This window comes from Blennius ocellaris (assembly GCF_963422515.1).
Source record: "Blennius ocellaris genome assembly, chromosome: 6".
NCBI lineage: Eukaryota > Metazoa > Chordata > Actinopteri > Blenniiformes > Blenniidae > Blennius > Blennius ocellaris.
In genome coordinates, this window is record NC_137655.1 from 18,723,544 (window position 1) to 18,745,491 (window position 21,948).

A 21,948-nucleotide genomic window follows, 5' to 3' on the forward strand; every position below is an offset into this window, starting at 1 on the left:
ATCCACGGACAGTGCACAGTGTGTGTTATTAGTAGATTTGGTTTCACGTGTCTGTATGTGCATTGCCCAAGTTTGGTTTTATATGATAATGGTAAAATACGAAGTTTGCCGGTTTTGCTTCATTTAAGCTGCCTGTGATTATGCTGATTAGCTTTCTAAGAGTGTGACATGTGTCAGATGTAAAAAAAAAGGAAATGTCTGCCCTGCTATTGATGTTGATTGTGGGGAATTAAGTGGGAGAATTACAAAGACAAATTCTGAACTATTAAAGTGAGATGACAGTGGTGACCTCCTGGTACCCCCCTGCTCCTCAAAAAAAAAAAATGTCTTTCACTGGGCGCCACAAGGGGTGTTACGTCACTGATGAGAGAGAGAGAGAGAGAGAGAGAGAGAGCGAGAGGGACGTCTCCTCCCAGTGCGTCTTTACGCACAAATTGCGCTCCCGTGGTCGGCTGAACTTTTCCTGAGTGACACCATCCTGCCCGACTGACACTTTGACGGCGAGATATTAAGTCACGGGAACCCATTTCACGGAGGAAGCCTTGGAAATCATGTAGCGATGTCAGGCCGTGAGCCACCTTTTACCTTATCCTCAGTGTTTCGTCCAACTTCTCGGAGCGTTGCGCGATGGAGTCGAACGCGGGACGCGGCGATGGGAACCTGCACGCGCTTTGAAGACCGAGGTTTGCCTCCTTAAACTTTTTCCTTTTTTATTTATATATAATCTCTCATTCTCCCGAGTTCCAATTTTCAACCTACCACTCCCAAGCGATTTATAATTATAATTTATAACGACAAGGCAGATTCTTTGACGCATGTAGGAGTGAGCATGTGTTACCAAACCATCAGGATTATAACGCAAGGAGACGTCATGTTGCACTAATTATTGTATTAAAATGGTATTTGGCCAGTGACAAGTCTGTATTGGTCAGAGCTGTTGCTCTTAATTTCCTACATTTCTATAATTTTTTTAAATAACCTTTAACCATTTGAATAGAATATTTCAAGTTTACGCTTGAACCCTTTATTAAATGCCAGTTAAACTTTTGTAATTTAGTTTCACTTTTTTTTAACTAGTTGTAGCCTACATAAAAAAACCCATCTCTAAAATTTAGTGCCGTTCTCCCTTTATTCTTCTCGCATGTTTTACAGTCCTGTTACCACATCTTAGACGCTTTTAAATATCTATCCTGCAATAAAATGTCTACCCAAAGTACCCAATATAAATCGATGCATTGAGTTTATCTGTAAAAGTCTACAGTTTCTGCTGCGGTAGTTTTATGTGTGATGTGCACAAGCATGGTATCACAGTTTCCTTTTTTCTCGCTCCATTTTTTTCTCTCTCGATCAGCTGCACTTGTGCATTGGCTGGAAATAAAAGATGCATAAAGGGCCAAGGGAAAGGAATAAAGGGCTCATTAAAAGTGTTAAAGTAGAGTAGTCAGTAGTACATTTCATTACGTTTACTGATTCTACAAATTGCATTCAAACGACATCAATCTGTGTGTTTAACGTTTAATTTTGGAATGTCAAAAACTACAAACCGAAGTTTGAAGAAATGGTAAAATGCAGATGCTCCCAAATAAAGTCATTATAATAAATAATCTGATGGCTAACAGTTCTGTGCACCTGTGGTGAATTTCAGAGAAACTGTGTCATAGTTTTGGATTGATGCAAGGTCCACATTCACAGTAGATTCATGAAAGAAAAGAAAAAAATATAGATTGAATTTGAATAAATATTGGTGATTAATCTGAACCAGGCTGCAAAGTGCACAATGTGCCCTCATATGGTGTGCGCCCGGCTTGAGGTGGGACTGCAGTGCCGGTAATTGCATTCTAAGGCAGCTTAAAGGAATAAACTTCTAAAGAGATTACTAACACAAAAAGAATGTTTCAGTTTTGCAACTCCGTTTTTTTTTTTTTTTTTAAGATACACTGACTGTTTGACAGGACAATGAATGGACTTTATTCTGTTTCTTTTAAGAGCTTTAAGGGGACAGGATATTTCTGCCTTTTGGCCTGTCAGAAATAGTAAAATATTCCCAGGTGGCCAATAGATTGAAGTAAGGCGGCATAAAGAGGGGCTTAAAGGGAAGTGAACAAGTGAAAGCGAAGCTGCCGGCAGGTGAGGCCCGGCCCACATATAAGTTTGACTTCTAAAGCCACAGGTAGCTCAGGTATTACTTGCGGTTTAGCCTTCAAGACTTCAAAAGACACTCCTCGTGACTATTTTGAACTGTCAAAACATGTCCATAAACCCTAACTCAGCTTGGAGTCGAGGCCTGTTTTGGCTGCTTCCACACTGACCCCTGCAGCTGAATGTTGGTCGACCTTTGCTGACCTCTGCAGGGTGGCGGGTTTGTTCCTGAACAGAGACCTACAGAAGCAGGATTTAAAAAAAAAAAAAAAAAAACTGCCGGAAATGCCTCTCTCTGTCGGCTTTTCCTGCGGGAAGAAGCAGGACTGCGAGCTAAACTTGGAAAGTGACGAACGAACACGAACAGGAACTGCAGACATTTCCCAGATATGTTGCCCAGAGGGCTTCATTGTTCTGTTAACGCCATTCATTTTTCTGAATTGGGTCAGTGTGAGGTTCTCTTGACAGTTCAACATGCTCAACCTCTGGTTGAATTTCTGCGTCGCGTTTTCTTCTCAGACATTTATCGGTTTACGCGCTCGCCGTTTCTGATGGACTTCCGAGTTTTCTGCAGTCATTTTAGTCACTCTCCAGACGATGACAAAATACTGAACAACACCTCCAGTCAACAGTCACCTGTCTACCAGGTTCTATCAATTCAAGAGGTCTTGCATTTCCTCAACAACATGTTGCTGAGTCACTGCAGCGATTACAACGATCGGAGTCTCAGTCTATACAGCTCACAGTATCAGGCGATACCATGCTGCATAATTAAACCTGGAACATGTCAGTGCAACACAAGGTAGCCTCATAAAAATGCCTCTGGCAAGAGTGACAAACTGTTGTTTGGTGATGAAGTTTACCTCTTCAGTCTCCGATGCCTTTCATGACCTGGTGCTGATTGCGGAATTTATGTGGAACTTTGCAAATTAAATGAGAGGTTTGGTATGTTTCAGTGCAACATCATTTTCTTACCCTCTCTTTTCACTTTGTCTCTTTCTCTGTGCGCACGGAGATGCACGTTGCAATAGAGCATGATCCAGATGTACATGTTTCACATTTGTGATGGTGGAGTGATGCAGATATGCAATAATGCCCTGGCTGCCCATGCCTGTTCGAAGAAACCGATTTTAATACAGGCGCAGTCAGCGTGGTGGCCGTGGCCCCATGCAACCATATTCTTTACAATTATTTGAGTCAAACATATAGACATAAATCCATAAATCAATATGAATTAGTATAACTTCATGTAATAATATGGATTGCACATGTACTCTGAAGAGCAATGCCCTTTTAACCCATTTTGAAACTATTTGTTGCACTGTAAGATATTTTTAAATTCATTTTAAGTTGGAAAACCTACATGGCATGCAACTTACTTTGATAAGTCACATTTAGACTCATGCAGCAAGTTCTGTATGACTCATCTATTCTTATTGCAGTGCTCAGTCTCAATTTGTCTCTCTAGTGAGGATGACTACTAGAGGGACTCATTGTGTTGCTTTTTTTTAAATAAAGAATATCTCTTGTGTTTTGAACATCTTCATTATCATCTTATTTTTATTGTATTTTGCTTTTTACCTTAGTATATGTGCAGTATATTTGTGCTTCTGAATGAAAGTTCTTCCACTGATGGTCTTTTCTGAATGCAGTACAAAATCCCTCTGATCTGATTGTCGGCGTTCTGTCAGAGCACCACACTGTGGTGGCCAAAAGTCCTACAACTGCTTATCAAAATATAAACCTGGATATAGGAGGAGGCGCTCACATAAACTGACGTTTGGTTTCTTAAGGGATGCAAGCCAGTTTACTGAGGAGAGTTTTATTTGATATTCAAATGTCATGTTGCTTGTGGTTTGGTTGCTGTACAGGATGTGCGTGTGATGGTGGACAGACGGAGGCCAATCATGAAGCCTGAGCTGAACTGCAGCTCCCAGTGTGATTCCCCACTGTGCTTCATCCAGTCCGGAGTCAACAGGCAGGAAGGCCTCGACATTCTGCAGAGACTATGCGGTCTCCGTACGGTAAGTGCTCGAAAAAGCAAACTCCGAAATGATAAAATGCCGGAAATTAATATTGTCACAGTATTTTTTTATTCTGCTGCTCAGAAAGTTATCCCATCAATCATCACTTACATTGTTTAAATTAGAATCATTTGGACATATTAAATGCTTTCAAAGTTACTTGTTTTTATATGTTTGAATTATTTGAGTAAGTTTGTATACTTCCTAACATCTAATTACTCTCACCGTATAGAGTGTATCATACCACCCAGTGGCGGCTGGTGATGGATTTCTTGGTGGGGCTCTTCATTATTGTTTAATTTCATCCCATGTTAAACTAATTCAAATACAGTACTTGTATAAACCACATTACTACAATCTTGCCTTTTTTACATTGAGAGAGGCCTCAATGAGTGATAAAACATTGTAGTTTTTTAAACCGCTAGTGAATGCAGGGCACTTATAAACACTCTTTTATTAACGTACTTGTAAACAAATACAAGCAGATGCTTAATTAGTCCCTTTTAGAAAACTAATGGGTTTTGGGGCTGGTTTACTGGAAATGACAGTTATTCTGAGTTTGGGGAAAACAAAAGGTATATCAGGTATATTTTCAAACAACACATCAGTTCATCATTCAAAGCATTGTAGAGTGCTGTAAGAGACCTCCAAAAAAGAATTCAAAAATAAACTGTGCTTTTTTTTCAATAATAAATATGATCATATCTAAACATTTGTAAACATTGATAAACCTGAAACATTTGCAAAATTCTGAGCACATTTCTGTTTGTGTGCGTTTAAAAATAATTAGTCTGGAGATAATCTGAGATAGTCAGAGTTAATAATCAATGACTCACTGCTAGTTTTCTTCATCTCAACAGCTCGTAGAAACACGCAAGAACAAACCAGAACTCACTTTAAGCCAATCACTGAGCTCAGGGCGGTTTAAAAGGCGCCCCAAGATTCGGACATGAAATGATGCTGATTGTTTAAATTTTTTGTCACTCGCTCTGGTGTCAATCAGTCATTGGTGGGATCGATAAACCCCGCCTCCTCGGGGTGGAAGCTTTCAAGTCATCCCAAGCGCCTGCTCACACACACACTACTAGAGAGAAAGAGAGAGAGAGAGAGAGAGAGAGAGAGAGAGAGAGAGAGAGAGCGAGAGAGAGAGAGAGAGAGAGAGAGAGAGAGAGAGAGAGAGAAATCAAGAAATCCCATTTTTTTTATTGACAAATATCTATAAAAAAATGAAGCGAAGACAGTTCAGGGCCCATTGTTAGTTTGTTGACAGAAACAGATTTTGACAGTATTACAGATTATTAATATACAGAGCCCCTGAGTGGCCATAAAGGGGGAAAAAAAAACAATAACGTGAGGGAACAAGATAATAAGTCAGTAAGTTTATAAGGTGAGGGAACGGCATAATTTAATTCGTGGCCACAAATCAATTGATGTCGTTCCCTCGCGTCATATTGTCGCGACCGTGGAGCCGGTAGCTCTAATTAGACTGTTGTGCTGCAGCGCACCTGTGCTGTGTTACACAAAGTCAGCTGCATCAGATATAGAATTTAGAAGCAGTTTTCCATTGTCGTTTTTTCTACGCTTTTCATTGCAACTAACCTCACTTGTATTGCATTATGACGCAAGGGAATGAGATCATAAGTCGTTACCTCAAGTTAATAACGTGAGGGAATGAGTTACTATCTCATGGCTACGGATTAAATTATGTCGTTCCCTCGCGGTATTAACTTGAGGTAAGGACTTATTATCGGGTTCCCAAGTGTTATTTTTTTCTCTATGGCCACTCAGCAGCTCAGTATTAACATATTATATATTTAAAAACAAAAAAAATCCATCTTTCTTCCACCAGGGGGCGACGCCCTGGCGCCCTCTATGGGCCAGCCGACACTGATACCAGCCTAACATCTCTGAGCGATTTTGTAGCTTTCCACTTGCATCGGCAGGGAAATATTGACAGTCCAGAATAGTAATGGGGATGGACAACTGCAGCTATGTTTAGTAGCATCCGGTCTCCGGTGCCTTAAAGAGACGGGCGAGTAGCAAGCAGCCCAGTGAGGACGACTCCAGAAAGTCCAAACACAAAGCAGACGAGAGGGGACACAGTGTCAAGGAACACTAGCAAACCAGGCAGGAACCAGGTAAGTCATCTCACTGATTTATCTAATGCTTTACTATTTTAATTTTATGCCTAAAATTGAAAACTTCACTCGGGAGCTCTGCTCTCTTTGCCTTGTTATGATAATGTTGTTGTTTTGAAATGGCCAGAAAATGTTTTCATGTGCTGTTTCAGTTTTCGTCCTCACTGAACCTCTTCCGTATTGGTTGTTGAACTTGGATGGCGTGAAAACAGATTACCTCAAATACCCCTTGATGAAATGTGACACCGTGTTACTATTTGGGGATGTAGACTGTTAGCTGGTCACAAGTATTTCTATGACCTATAGTATAGCAGTAAGACAAAAATACAAGGAGCTGAGATTCCATCAAAATCCCACCTGTTTTTCTCTCTGAATGTGTTCCCAGATATGGCGACTGCTGGCTCTATGCTATCCAAGGAGCAGCTTCTTTGCCCCATCTGCCTGGATTTGTTCAACCAACCGGTGTCCACCCCTTGTGGCCACAACTTTTGTCGGGAATGCATTCAGAAATACTGGCAGAGCGCTTACCTGCTGCAGTGTCCAGTGTGTAAGCACAAAATGTACAAGAAGCCTGACCTCAAAGTGAATGCCTTCATATCAGAGGTGGCTTCTCAGTTTAAGGAGCTGATGGAAAAGAAAGATGAAACTGACACTAGTGACCAATCAGCAGGAGATGTGTCATGTGATGTGTGCGTGGGGAAGACAGTCAAGGCACTTAAATCTTGCCTAGATTGTTTGGCTTCGTTCTGTGAGACTCATTTAGAACCCCATGTTGTTCTGGGCACATTCAAGAAGCACCGCCTGATAAGTCCCATGATCGACATGCAAGACAGAGTATGTAAGAAGCACGAGAAGCTTCTGGCTCTGTTCTGTAAGACTGACCAGATGTTTGTGTGCCAGATCTGCATCAAGAGGGATCATAAGGCTCATCGCACTATTCACATAGAGGCCGAGAGTCGAGAAAAGAGGGCTGAGATTGGGAGCATCAGCGCAGAAGTGGAAGACATGGTCCACAGCCGGCTGCAGAAAGTCTGCGCAATCAATCAAGCTGTTGAGCTCAGCAAAAGAAACACAGATAGAGAGTTAGAAGAGAACATGGAAGTCTTCAACAAATTGCTCCAACTTGTCCAGAGAGGACAAACGGAAGTGGCGGATGTGCTCAGTGCCAAGCAGAGGCAAGTTGAAAAAAAGGCCAGCCGACTCATAGCGGAGCTGGAAGAGGAGGTCGATCAGCTCGGGCACACCGTCGATGAGCTAAAGCAGCTCTCTCACACCGGAGATGATCTTTACCTTCTCCGCCGTCTGCTGGCTCTCTCCATGATGCCAACCGTCAAAGACTGTTCTGACGTCTGTGCAGAAAGTGTTGAACACGTGGGCACGATGCGGAGAGCAGTCAGAAGAGTCACCTGCCAGCTGGAGGAGACGGCGACAGCCGAGGCGAAGAGGCTTTGTGAGACGGAGTTTGAGAGGGCTCAGCGGTACGCCGTGGATGTGACTTTTGATCCCAACACGGCTCATCCCAAACTGGTGCTGTCGGAAAGCAATAAACAAGTCCGTCATGGTGATGTAGCCCTGACCCTCCCTGACAACCCAGAGAGGTTTTACCCTGGTGTCAGTGTTCTGGGGAAGGAGGGTTTCTCCACTGGAAGGTTTTACTTCGATGTCCAGGTGAAGGGGAAAACTGAGTGGGACATCGGAGTCGGACTGGAATCCGTGAACAGAAAAGGAGGCGGCATGCTAAACCCTGAAAAAGGCTTCTGGACCCTTGGAATGAGGAGAGATGGAAACTACTGGGCGCTCAGCAGTCCACCGATCTGCGTGCCGCTGGTCGAGAAGCCTCAGAGGGTCGGGGTGTATGTGGACCTGGAGTGTGGGCAGGTTTCCTTTTACAACTCAGACTCTCATTCTCACATCTACAGTTTCACTGGATGCTCTTTCAACGGAAGCCTCTTCCCCTACTTTAACCCCCGTCGCAATCATGGTGGGGTCAACTCAGAACCTCTTGTCATCATGCCCATCATATAGACTTCTAAAGCATGTGATCACTGTCTCCTACACGTACAGTTGGAACTTATTCATGTCTTGATTTTTTTAAATTTAGAATACAGCCGTAAAGGTGTGATTGCTTTGTTGCTTTTTGTTTGAATAAAATATTGTTTGCTGAAGTGAATTCTGGGTTGTGTTTTTTTGTATCTAGACATAAATCACATCAGTGATGTTATGCACATGCATGAGGTGCATCCGACACGCTTCACTTGACATTTTCACACACCTTTCATGTGTAGATGGCAGAGGAGCTCCCAAGGCGTTCCCTCTCCCCAGTGTTGACGGCGATGGTGTGCACGCTCCTCTCCTCTGGCATCCTGCTGGCGTTCTGCTTCCTCCTCTTCACCCTGCGCTTCAAAAACAACAGGTAGAGAGCAGACAGAAGCACATTCAATCAAATACAGTTGTCTACAGAAGAATTCAGTGTGTGTGTGTGTTTGTGTGTGTCTTATAATCAGGATAGTGAAGATGTCCAGCCCCAACCTAAATATCTTGACTCTCATCGGAAGTGTCCTCACCTACGGTAGCGGCTTCCTCTTTGCTGTTGATGAACGGGCTCGCTCTCAAGGCGGAGCATCCCCAGCCGTGACACAAGTGAGCATCAGCGGCACCCTCAGCTCTTTATTAAAGCATCCGGACATCAACTTGCAAACAAATAATACTTTACTCTTTACTGCAGGCTCAGATGTGGATGCTCTGTGTGGGCAGCACCTTGGTGTTTGGACCAATTTTGGGAAAGACGTGGCGACTGTACAGAGTGTTCACCCAGCGAGTGCCTGATAAAAGAGTGGTATGGAGGCTTTACTCTTCTTGTAGTTACATCTTTGATTCACATGCAGAGATCAGCAACTGGTGCAGTGTTTTGGTTTTTGTTCAATGGCCACTATGTACGTCAGATTTGTTTCGTTAAAGACAAACAGACATTATTGCTTTGCTGAAGAAAACTGAAATGAAGTCAACAATCTAACTGGATCAGTAATTCCACTTTGTACCAGAGGTTAGTGAATTAAGTCACTCAGCTGGTTTTACTGCATTAAGCCAAATAAAAAGAAGCAGCAGCACTTACAGATTCAGGCTTGAGCAACAAGCTGTTTGCAACAATTAAAACTCAAGTTGGGAAAAGGTGACTCATTACTGCCACCCAATGCATGAAAGTAGCTTTTCCGAGGGCTGCACAGTGTATCACAAAGATATGGTCATCACAGTATCAACAGCTGCAATATACATATGGCAAACTGAACTGTTATAAGTTATGATTCCATGCATTGCATTCATACTCAGCATTTTCCTGATAATTCAATAATCAAATGGGACAATGGATTTAACATTACAACATACCTAAAAGCTGAGGAAGCTCCAGTGTTCCCAGGTTTTTCTTTTAACGACATGGAGTTCGCTGTAAATGCAAAATCCCATCAGTAATTTACTTTCGTTGCTGTGATTGCAGGTTAACTTTCGCCACACTAAGGTCGTACTTGTGTTTTCAATGTCGTCTGTAACACATAACCAAAAATACCCTACACTTAAATGTAATATAACTTAAGAAAATTATATATTTTAAAGCAACGGCAGATGCTTCTGTCTTTATCAAACACAGCACTTGACAAACTATGGCCAAGATGAGAGCATTTTCACCTTTTTTTCTATATGTATAATTCATATTCTATTGCCGTTCTAAAACACATTTTACACAATGAAACACAAATTAAAGCTTGATACATTTCTCCATTATATTTTGGTGCTTCCTGTACTGTTTTCATATTAATCATCCTTCCTTGGTATTTAGTGTCTGAGAATCACCCACGTATAATGAGTTTTAACATGTGCAAGAAGATTTTGCGTGGGAGGAAAACGGTCGTTTTTTTTTTATTGGTGACTTTACTTTCTGCCTCAGATCATCCGAGACATCCAGCTGATGGGCATGGTGGCTCTGTTGATCCTGGTGGACATGCTGATCCTCACGACCTGGAACTTCACCGATCCCATCAGGTGTTCACGATCTGTTGGCGCTGTTGTCAAGGTAGGACATCCTGACGGTCTTTTGAAATTTTGATTGCAGAATAATGCGAGGATGAAATGTGAGTACTAGTTGTTCACCCGGTTTTTAATCACTCATCCTCCAGCCTTAATATTTGAAGTTATTCTAAAATGCATATATTGTATTTTGATATACACAAGTACTACAATTTGTATCTTTCCATATAAGATGTGTGTATAGTATGCCTATTCTTATTCTGTACAATTGAAGTAAGGATCTTAAATGTGGTTTGACTGTTTCAAGATACACAAGTACTACAATTTGTATCTTTCCATATAAGATGTGTGTATAGTATGCCTATTCTTATTCTGTACAATTGAAGTAAGGATCTTAAATGTGGTTTGACTGTTTCAAGATACGTGTTTGAATCTCATCAAATGTAACTATGTTTTTTCCATATGGCAAGAGCTATATTACGAGAAATAATATTAAGTGTCAACTCACTGATATATGTGTTTTTTGTTGTAGAAGATGGAGAGGGACATTTCCTATTCTTTGACTCAGATGGACACGTGTTCTTCTCTATACTCGAATCTGTGGGTTATTCTCATCCTTTTCCAGAAGGTAAGTCCGGCTTATTCGATCTCCTTTCAAATACAATTAATAACTAAACTGCTGCCAAATGGTCATGTTTTAACTTGATGCACGTTAGTCATCCCGCATGCCTAAGACACAAACTGAAAAGCTGATGGAAATGCAATTGAATGAATCATTTTAATCGTTTGTGCTAAAAAACTTGAACAAAAACTGCTTTCAAGTCTTTTGATCATTTATTAAAAGGAAATAAAAAAAAACCTTCCTATAGCTTCATTATGTCAAAAAAAGCTCAAAATGAACTATTAAATGTGTTGTAATATATGAACTCCTTTGCTTTGCCCCATGGGCCTTTTCAGGGTGGTCTCCTCCTCTATGGCGTCTATCTGGCTGGACTGACCAGTAATGTCAGCCATCCTCCCGTCAACCAGTCTCCCACCATAATCACAGCCGTCACCCTGGTCATCTTCTCCTCCGCCGTGGCCATCCCTGTGTCCATCTTCCTGCAGGCTTGGCCCAACTTGGTGTGCAGCACGGTAGCGGGAGCCATCTTCATCTGTACACTCGCTACCAACTGCATGCTGTTTGTGCCTCAGGTTAGAAACAGACACGACAAGGCACACAGACAGAAATCATAAGGAATACAACATTTATTCTTTTATTAAATATAAAATGTCAGTAGCTTGTAGCTTTGGACAAACGGCATGAGTTTTCCATTCATGGAAATTCACTTCAAACATGTAATTCCTTATAGTGTTTTTTTTTTTGCATATTTGTATGAGAGAACATCGGTGAAGTTTCAGTCATGCAATAGTAGGATACAATGTCTGGATTTGTGAGGATTAATCAGACAGGTAGTGAGACATGCAACAGACTGAATGATAGAATGACAGCTGTGTATGACTTTCTTTGTTTAAAAAAAAAAAAAAGCACTTCATTTCTATGAGTGATTGTGATGCTTGCACTTGAGGTTTCCGTTAGGTTTTCCATGTCTCTCAGCAGAGTGTGACTCACACAGAGGGTGTCTATGAGTCAAGGCTACGTAGGCTGTTGCAAACAGGTTTATGACTCTTTAAAGAGTCTGGCAGCGGGTTTATGTTATAACGCAGGAATGTATCTCCGGCGGAAAGGAGGGAAATATTTGAACAATGAGCAATGCACTCAAGCACACCTGGACAGATTCCGATGTCAAACAGTGCCGATAACATCGAGTACAGGATGATAATGTAAAGCAGAACCACTGCTAGGAGTTAGTGTGACACGTTCATTAATTACATTTTTTTTTTTTTCCATCTGAATTCTCCCCCTTGCTGCTGTGCAGCTGACCCAGTGGCGGCAGTTTGAACATGATCAGAACAACCCCAGTCAGATGGCCAAGTACTTCAGCAGCCCCAGTAAGAGCCAGCCGTCTGTCTACAGCCAGGACGAGATCTGCTACCTGCTGGGGGAAAACAGCTCCATGAAAAAACTCCTTAATGAGGTACTGCCTGCATTTTTTGCCCCCCACAATTTTTAATATTTCACGAGTTTTGTTTTACGAGATATAAACCTTTGAGTAACATCACGGTGTTTTGTGTTATGTTTGACTTTTTTTATGATGTGTTGATTAATTGGCTGTCCTGGGTACCTTTAATGTGGTGCATGTTACTGGTGCCGACCAAGAAAAAAAACTACTTGCTGCAGTCTTCATGTGAAAATATACAAATATCTCAGCAAACAGAGAAACACTATTTCGATATAAGATGATGGGAACTATACATATAGAAATGTACAATATAGAGTATAAACAGGAGGCTCTTTAAAGTGGGTCATCTTCCAATACAAAGTTTATTGTGTCCTTAGGCAAGGCACCGAACTCTGCCAACGGTGGTTGTTTACCTTGTATGACAGCTGTTTCCGTGTGTGTATCAGTAAATGTGATTGACAGTGTAAACTCAGGCTGCTGAAGCAGGGAAATCTGATTGATACCCATCTACCGTTTACTGACATTCTAAAAACGCACTCAAAAACAAGTACAAGTGAATCAATGCAGTTCGTGGCTTCCTCGCAATTATTTTTTTAGAATACAAATTAAAAGACTATAATATCTGCAAATTCCTTTCACAGGTAAATCCTTTATGTGTCATTTCTGTTAAAAAAAAAAATCATTCTGTTGTTTTCCCACTACTGTTTCAGAAAAACGCAGTAATTGATGGTCTGCAGGAGCAGGTGAACAACGCCAAGGATAAACTATTACGACTCATGTCAGCGAGCCACCCTCCTCATGCTCAGGACATAGATTCCTCCACCACTATCTTTAACTCCTCATCGACGCAGACCACGGAGCTTCAGTCTGAGAGACCCTGGTCTTCTTCTTCTTCCGTCTCTCCGAGAGACCCAGTCTCCAGTCTTGCACCCGCTCAACTTTCACCTCACCCGCTTCCTACGCCTGCTTCTATACCTGCTGCTGCACTGTCTCCTGAGCCGGTTCCTGACTTTCCCGCCTCGGTTTCCTCCCCTGAAACCCAGAGGGGTGCGTCCGCCACTGGTTCTACCGACCGAGACGCAGCAGAGCCCGTGTCCCCTCCTTTCGCGGGGTTAGCGCGTACAGCGGAGGGGACCGTTCAGTTTGTCACTTCTCTACAGTCCCGTGAAAGGGCTGAAGTGTTCAGCGCCCGCGCTGGCCTTACATTGCAACTGGAACCAACCGCCCCACCCTCTGGCTTCATCAGCAGCCAACAGCTGCAGGAGGTCCTCCAGGAGCTGAGTGTGGACGCGGTCACAGAAACCGCCCTTCGATCTCCCGGTCAGGCATCCAGAGCGTCTTCTCAGCGAAAGCCCTCCACGCTCTCTCCTCTCTCCCCGCAGACGCCCCGGTCCCCCCATCCCCCCGACCTCTTCCGTTACCCCAGCATCTCGCCCTACGCAATGAGGAAGCGCCGGCCGCCCTTTCACTCCCCCAGAAGGGGTTTGGAACCGCCGTGCTTCTACGCAGCGTCAGACATTGCCAGCTGTGGGCGGACGAGAAACACCTGCGAACATCAGAATCCCGGAAAGCACCCGGAGGGTCCCGCTGCAGCCGACGCGCTTCACAACAGCGACCTTCACGCGGTAACGGCGGGGGAGGATTCGGAGAACGAGTTGGAAGCGAGCGGAAAACGTCAAGGATGCATTTCAAGGTCTCACAAATGTTCAGGCTCACAATGCGCAGAACAACACCGCATGGCCTCGGCAGACGCGGAAGTGAGCGTGGAGAACGGCCGGCAGCGTAAACACATGAGGGACTCCTGTGGGTACTGGGACTCGGACTCGAGCAGCTCGACAGATTACTGCTACTACCACCGCCCGTACTGTGACTCATGTCTGCAGCGAGGCTCGCTCATGTGCTCCGACAGCTCCTCAGACTCCTCCGACAGCGAGTACGACGACTACACCGGCCTCTACCGCCCCTCGCGCCCGGTGGTATTCAAGGAAGACCTGAAACCCACCTTTGTGTGAACTCACGATTAAAGCACTTTACTTAATTATCCGTTTCAACCTCTTGTATTGATGTTCGGAGAGACGTACAAAATTAACTTTGCTGGTGAAGCAGACACAAAAACCTTTGTACTGTATATGAAGCTAATGTACTTCTTGAATGGGAGATAATCTGTAGCTTTCAACAGGAATGAGCCATATTGTTGAATCTTGTATTCTGAGGCAGAGACGTTCTTTCATATTTGGGAAATATGCAAATAGTGTTGGGTTTTTTTTTCTTTTCAATTTTATTAATGTCATTATTTTTACATTTCTATTTTTGAATGACAGACTTTGACATTCAAACCCAGTCAAACAAATTAATTTAGAAAAAAAAACAACCATTTAAAACCTGAGATTCAAAACACATTTTTACATGTTTATAGAAAGTCCAGTGTGTTATATATTGTGCAAATGCTGTATTTATTTTCATATTTATTTGTTCATGATTTGTTTTACAGAATTTGTTGCATTTTAATAACATTCCTTTGAATGTTAATTTATTACAATGTTCAATTATGAACTGAGCTACAGTGAGAACAGTTCATGTCCACATTTTTTCATCATGTTGAGTCGATTCGTTTCACTGAATTGGCACTACTACCACCACGCAATGTACCTGCTTGTGTAAGAGTGTATCACTTCTCCCCATTTCAGTGTAGTGCAATAAACGTCACGTTTTGACAGGAACGAACTAAGTAACTAGGCCATGATCATAAAACGAAGTCTGGAGGCCTGTTCAACCTGCTCATCAAGCTGACAAGCTGCTTTCTTTAACAGAGAGCAGATCTGTTACTGGTCACTTTAGTCATGTTTACTGGAGGAAACGACATGAAAAAGTGGAGAAAAAAAACCAACAACAAAATGTGTGGTCTTCATTCACAGGATCGACAGCTCTGCTGCTCTAAAACTTAGCTTGCCTTTCACTGCTGCTTCTTTAAGTATTTAAGTATTTCATGAATGAATTCAAGAATTGTTAAAAACCATGTTGAGGATTATCTTCTTGCAAGTAGAGGTCCAGATTGACCCACAGTGTTGACTGTACTGTACTGCATTAACATTATAATGAAAACGTGTGCACATTCAAAGGTTCATTGAACGAGGTTGAAGAGTTAATGAAGTTATTTTTCACAATTTGCAGTAACTCCTAATAGAACTGCATTAGATGTTCAAAAACAAACTTCCAATTCTTGTCAGTGTTACCACTCAACAATATAAAGTGTTTATCTGTGCAGAAGAAACTTCACATCACTCGTTCAGGAGGTCCACCCCTATTAATTATAATGTATGTTATCCACCAAAGCAGGAGCAGTCAAATGGAAAGTGTGTAAATCATGGGTTTTATGTAGCCCTGGATTGACCCTGCGAACAGGCTACGTGCCAAAAATGAGCCTTTGTTAAGCCACATTCTCACTTTTCATGCTATCATTTTTAATGAATCTGTATTTCTATGCTGCTTTAATTCTCTGTACCAGAGTGCATGAAGTCAAACCATTATGAAAGATTTAATTTCAACATAAGACAGTTATAATGAAATATACAGATGCCACCGTAAAGCACTCTAATGGTTCAGCTATTAATTGTTCTTATTATGAAAGCACAAATCATTTAGGTCAGGATATTGACCCCCCCCCCAAAAAAATAACTAACTTAACCTTGTAAAATCTGTATGTTAAGCTGTTGTAAACTCTGCTCAGTTGGTGATTCTGTGTGCATCAAGTCTAATTCTGATTTTCATTCATGACTGTTTAACAAATAATAATATACCAACATTGAAAAACATTAGCCATCCTGTACAATGTGACTTTAAGCGTGACCAAAAAGTTCACAAGATTGAGTCATGATATTGTTTCAACACCAACAAAAGCTCTATCTCCACTCATGTTTTTACATTCTTTTTATATACTTACCATTCCTTGGCTGTAACTCTTGTACACTATCTCCTCTCTCTCTTGCTCTCTCTCTGTATGTCTTCCTTTAATGGGAAAATGTGTGTTTGCCGGGGGAAGTGTTGCTCGGAAGGCAAAACAGTGTCTTGTATTACTTTCGCTCAGCTGCCCACATTGGAGATGCTGGTGCTCTTTATTCTGCATATGAACCATTGAAGGACAGCCTGGGAGGAATTCCCTTTGATACGGAGCACGAGAAAGTATAAATAACCCACACAAAAGATGAGCTACTGGCTCACCTATCACTGTGAAAGAGGAAAGACATTCCAGCCAAGTTCAACGTTTGGTTGAAGTAAAGGCAAACTGAGGGTTAAAGAAATCACATAACATCCTTGGTAATGCATTCTATATACGTACATGAAGAGTATAATGTTTCGAGATCTCCCAGAAGCAAATATGACATCACTCAACCCACATTTGTGGATCTACCTTACAAATACTATTTCCTATTAATGGAAGAAAAGTCTTTACAACATTTATTTTGTCAATGTGTTACCCAATTTGATGCCAATGATATTTGTCATATATTTGCAGATTTTTAAGGGGTGGTTCTCTTTGTCACGTGAACAATCCTAATTGTAAAATGGGTAAACGCATAAACTGAAATGCATAAACCCATAATGAGAAGGTCTATGTTCACATACTAGCTAGGTCTTTCTGTGTGGAGTTTGCATGTTCTCCCTATGCGCATGTGGATTTCCTTTGGGTACTCTTGTTTCCACCCGCAGTCAAAAAAAACATGCATGTGATGTTAATTGGTGATGCTAAATTGCTCCTACATGTGAATGTGAGTCTGTGTGGTTGTCTGTCTCCGTGTGTTTTCTCTGTGATGGACTGGAGATCTGTCCAGGGTTACTGCCCTCACCCATATGAAGCTGGGATTCCAGTCCCCTCCACCACCCTGCACAGATAGCGGTATAGAAGATTGATGGATAATATTAAGAATAACATGACTAATAAGAATGATATGAATAAGAATTAGAATTTGTACATAATGTACTGAGTTGAAGTAAATCGACCTGCATGTGCACACAGCCTGGGACATGTTAGAATTCCGGTGTTATGACATTAATGAAATGGATGTGTTGGAGCGCCGAGGTGAGATATAAAGTGTCGAAGAGCGATAGAGGATGGGCTTCTGTGACTAACATAGCAACAGTGCTGCAGGACCACCGGTGCTCTGTGACAGCTGGGTCCATTTGAACTGGCAGGGCGACTTCGGCGTCTGATTGGTCCACAGAGCCATCAATCAATAAAGCAGGCCCGCCCACTGTCCGAGTCGCGGTACGGGGAAAAGGCCTTTGAAGTCGAGAGGGCGGTGCCGAGCAAATTATGCCATGTGGTGCTCGGGGGCAGTGTTCTCATTGGACAACAGGAACACGGTAAACGCCCATTTTTGAAGGATACCTCCTCTGATAGGCTAACTCCACCACCCCAGATTCACGGGCTGCGCGTTCACAGCAGTACAATTCTCCATTGCGAGTTACGTCGACTGCGTGGACCTCCTCCCCGCACAACGGAGCGGTCCCTGAAGCTGTTGCACGAAAAAGGCGTAGCGAACCTGCGCAGCGACAAAGACTGCGAGCCCGAAACCTATTGGGAAGGAATAAAAAAGAAATTCAGTATCGTCGCACCCTCGTACTCCAAGGCTATCGTTTTGCGAGGTCCCGGTAAAGACACCGAGGCGTGATTTTGAGTCGGCGTATCGTCAGCGTGTCGCGTGCGGAGAAGTGTGGCAGTTGGCGGATTTTCCGTTGGACGGTGTGTAGAGGCTCGGGTACAGCGAGGGAGCCGCCATGGCAGTCGGATCATTGAGCCTCCACATCGGGATATGAAGAGGAACTGCATGTGTCCCGAACCGTCAAGAAAACGCCGCAGTTATCTGTGATCCGCACCGGATCAGCAACTTGAACTCGTTTCTTCTTCGTCTTCTTTTTTTCTTCTCTTCTTCGTGGGATTGACTCCGCACCCAGAAAGAAATCTCTGTTGGTTCGGAGCAGAGGGGGGCACAGGGAGAGGCCAGATTCATGACTATTTTAGTCGGAGACGTGTCTTCAAGGGCCCGCTGAGAGAAAAACCGGGGACATAAAGGAAGAAACGATGCTCTGATTGACCCTCGGTGTGAAAGAAAGGGTAGTTTTTTGTTTTTTTTGTATTATAAAGGTGCAACGAAGCGGCGTTGAAGGACTGTGGGGCTGAAACTGGACCTATTTTCTGACTTCTCCCTGTGAATTAACGTGATCTTGAAATCCGCTGTCATCCCTTTTGGATGAGAAGGTTCGGCGGATCGATCAGCCCCGCCGTTTAAGCAGAGTCAGTCTCCACCAGGAGCCGAGTGAAACCAGGAGGGCTTTTTGGATCATGTCGGGTCGGCCCAGGACCACATCCTTCGCGGAGAGCTGCAAGCCGGTGCCGCAGCCCTCCGCGTTCGGCAGCATGAAAGTCAGCAGTAAGTACAGTCCCGGTAATTCCAAGAGCAGCCGGTCCGCATGCAACCCGGGGCCTCGCTCGGTGTGTCAAAGCCTGTATTAGCACGGTTAGCCTAGCCCTGTCATGTTATCTGTGTCGCGGACGGAGGTTGGACGGCGAGCCGCTGCTGCTCGGTGTGACTCTGCTGCTTGGACGCCGATGCGCTCTGACGCGCCGCCCCGGGGCCGGGCAGTCGTCCTGTCCGGGCTGGAGCAGGCCGCGCCGCGTCGAGCCGGGGCCGGGGGCCACGGGAACATAGGCTTGGCACCGGCCCAGCTTTAGCCACTAAGCAGTCGCCATTTACCGCAGAAACCGCGTCGTTTATTGTCCAGCAGGTCTCGTAGCGGTGTCGCTCCGACGGCACCAATCATGTGCGTAATGGAGTTAAAGCGATAGGGCCGGTTTATTACGCAACTTGTCAAAGCGGAAGGTGCGCCCATAGGCGACTCCGGCGAGCCTGCTCGGGAGGCTGCTTTACAGGTCCTATTTCTAAAAGGGCCGTGTCTTGAATTAGACGTCGCGACGCGGCTGGAGGCAGCGTGACGCGGCGTGTCCTGTTCACGAAGCCACCGTGGCACCGTGCCGGAGACTGGCTCTGGAACGGGCTGGCAGGGAGGAAGCCATGCGGACCGACGAGGCCTTCCACTGCCTGACTCCTGGGGGGGGGGGGGCTGGCAGGCAGTGTGGGTCAATGTGCGCGTCTCTTTCCCCCCACAGCTTCTGCACTAAATTAAATCTTGCTGCGAATTTCAAAGCACGTTGTCCCGGATCCTTCCGCTTTTAATATTTCATGTTGCAAATGGAGCTTTTATCAGAAAAAAAAAAAAACCCTGAAAGAGCTTAGGATAACCTCACCTTCACTCTGCACCATTGCATGACCCACTTTTCTGCTTGAAATCAAATTTCAGACTGCGGTGTCTTCAATATAAAGTGAGTATTTTGTCCTGGATTGAGACGTCTACAGTACCCTATTTGGACCCCGACCATTTCTTGCACCGGGTCAGGTGTGTTTTTAAATTAATCAAAGGTGTCTGTTCAGGAATGTTGATGGTGCTTCAGCTGAGATGTGATCATGATGCGTTTTAGTGGGGAGAGGCCTCCGGCTCTCATCTGGGCCTTGGCACTGGAAACCACTTAGTGGACTACCACACACACACCCACACACACACAAGCATGAGCAGGAAGATGCACTCCCTTCCCAAACCCTGTACGTGTCTTGCCCCAGATAAATGCACGGGTGTTGTATTCCTTTTTTTTTTTTTTTTTAAATGGAACGAAGGATAAAATGGCCAGTTGGTAGGCATAATCACTTTACTCCCAAGTTTGATCAATGTAGGCGCTTGCGGAGTCTTTGGCCGACTTGTATTTTGGGCACAAGCCACTGGTTGGGCTGATCTATTCCACCCGGCATTACATGTTAAATTATTCCTATTTTGACTGTATTTGCCTTTCTGAGTAAGGTGACAACACCTCTTCCTGTCTTATCCAAGCATGGCTGCCAACTTTTCCTTTCACATGTCCTCGGTTGGAGTAGTGTTGCACCATAAAAGAAAAATAAACCAACCACCAGCTCACATTCTGCATTTGGCACAACTTTAAATAAAAAAAAAAAAAAAAGTAACATATCATTTTTCAGCATAGAGGCTTTGCATACAGACATTGTCAGTTTGATCACAAATGTACTTCGGTCTGAATTCATACCACATCATGTCACCTTGCTGGAATCAAACTCAACTTATTTTTGCCTTCTTCACCAGTGTGTCATCTACCGTTATTCTGACCTCCACCATCCCTGTGCACACGTACACCCTTGGACACGGTTTCGCTCACATGTGTGTGAATGACTTGGCTGATGATCCCAAGCAGCTGTGTGTGTGTGTGTGTGTGTGTGTGTGTGTGTGTGTGTGTGTGTGTGTGTGTGTGTGTGTGTGTGTGTGTGTGTGTGTGTGTGTGTGTGTGTGTGTGTGTGTGTGTGTGTGTGTGTGTGTGTGTGTGTGTGTGTGTGTGTGAGATCCTGGAGAGAATGCTCTTACCCCTCCTACACAGGCAGACGGAAACACACACACACACATGCATATACATACATGCTTAGACGCACACGCCCACATGAGTACTCCTTAGTTTTTTGTTTTTTGGGGGGTGAGGCAGCTGGCCAAGAACAATAAGCGGCTTGTTTAGCATTTCAAAGCTGCAGCTCTCTCTTTTCCCTCTTTTCTCCTTTTCATTTTCCGTGTCTTTCTCACACTTTGCAAGTGATGATGGGGAAACAAAATGAAACTAATTAAACTCTTTTGATTCCAAATGAAACAGCAGGGCCTACAGACGAGACAAGAACCAACAGAATCACTCAGGATTCAGAAGGGAGCCAAGTTCTGAGGGAAAGGCGAATATGAAGACGATCAATGTCTGTCTGGTGGCTGAGCGTAGTCATTATGGCGGCAGAGAGGGGCGACTGTGGCTCTTCAGCTCCACACCATGCTGGTATCTAAAATCTATACACCTACATTGGTCAAATGACTCATTCCAACGTTGCCCGGTCTCCGTGACTGGTGGCATTCCTGTGACTGGATTTTCCTGTAATGGAGTGAATCGGCACACCAACGGTGGAGCAATTGTGAGAGCGCTTGTGCCTGTGCACATTTTGGGTGCTTGCTTTTGGCTTGCGCCATAGTCTTAAAGCCCCGTTGGTCTCCGAAGAGCAGACGAGAGGCGGGGAGGGAGGCCGGGACTCGGGGAGCAGATGCTTCGGCCGCAGCCGAGGCGAGGACATACCTCCGTGATGTCCCGGCGCACCACGTGTCGACGGCGGTCCGAGTCCGCTCGTCACGTCACGTCGCCGGCCGGAGCTCCAGTGGGACGTGATGCAACGTGACAATCATGCTCAGAGCACGTCCACACACAGTGCGCCGGGGGCACGGGAGCGGCCCCGAGGTCTGTCCTCGCGTCACGTTCTTGCTTTCGGCAGTCGCATCCAGCGGTGCCAGCCACCAGAGTGTCTGCAGGTGGCGCTTCGCCGGGGCGACATTCGCTCGCAAGGTCCAGAGCCGCCGCCCCGGCTGAGATCACTGTTGCAACGTCGCATATCTGCGGAGCTCTAAACCCCCGCCTACATTTTA

The 21,948-nt window shown here is 44.2% G+C and overlaps 2 protein-coding genes across 4 annotated transcripts in view; both read left to right on the forward strand.

The window, feature by feature from the left end:
- Positions 1-561: 561 nt before the first annotated feature.
- Positions 562-15,454, forward strand: gpr156 (G protein-coupled receptor 156). 2 transcript variants are annotated; one of them, XM_080498054.1, is made up of 10 exons: positions 562-683; positions 4,011-4,163; positions 8,587-8,714; positions 8,806-8,941; positions 9,027-9,137; positions 10,242-10,367; positions 10,854-10,949; positions 11,279-11,515; positions 12,241-12,399; positions 13,095-15,454. In XM_080498054.1, exons 2-10 carry the CDS (start codon positions 4,023-4,025, stop codon positions 14,394-14,396), a joined length of 2,436 nt encoding a protein of 811 aa, XP_080354180.1. In that variant the 5' UTR covers positions 562-683; positions 4,011-4,022; the 3' UTR covers positions 14,397-15,454. The 2 variants fall into 2 exon arrangements, with proteins under 2 accessions (XP_080354180.1, XP_080354181.1); XM_080498055.1 differs by lacking the exons at positions 562-683; positions 4,011-4,163 and adding an exon at positions 6,237-6,301.
- Positions 15,455-17,889: 2,435 nt separating this feature from the next.
- gsk3ba (glycogen synthase kinase 3 beta-a) overlaps positions 17,890-21,948 on the forward strand; it is a 29,955-nt gene continuing 25,896 nt past the window's right edge. For both annotated transcript variants that reach the window (XM_080498050.1, XM_080498051.1), the window contains exon 1: positions 17,890-18,812. In XM_080498050.1, coding sequence (XP_080354176.1) covers positions 18,725-18,812 — 88 coding nt within the window. In that variant the 5' untranslated portion in view covers positions 17,890-18,724. The remainder of the gene's footprint in view (positions 18,813-21,948) is intronic.

Excerpts from the sequence above, each read along its gene's own strand:
- gpr156 (XM_080498054.1), top strand. The coding sequence starts at position 4,023 with ATGGTGGACAGACGGAGGCCAATCATGAAGCCTGAGCTGAACTGCAGC. Across the intron at positions 8,942-9,026 it reads CATCCCCAGCCGTGACACAA|GCTCAGATGTGGATGCTCTG; the intron begins GTGAGCATCAGC and ends TCTTTACTGCAG. Across the intron at positions 10,950-11,278 it reads TTCTCATCCTTTTCCAGAAG|GGTGGTCTCCTCCTCTATGG; the intron begins GTAAGTCCGGCT and ends GGGCCTTTTCAG.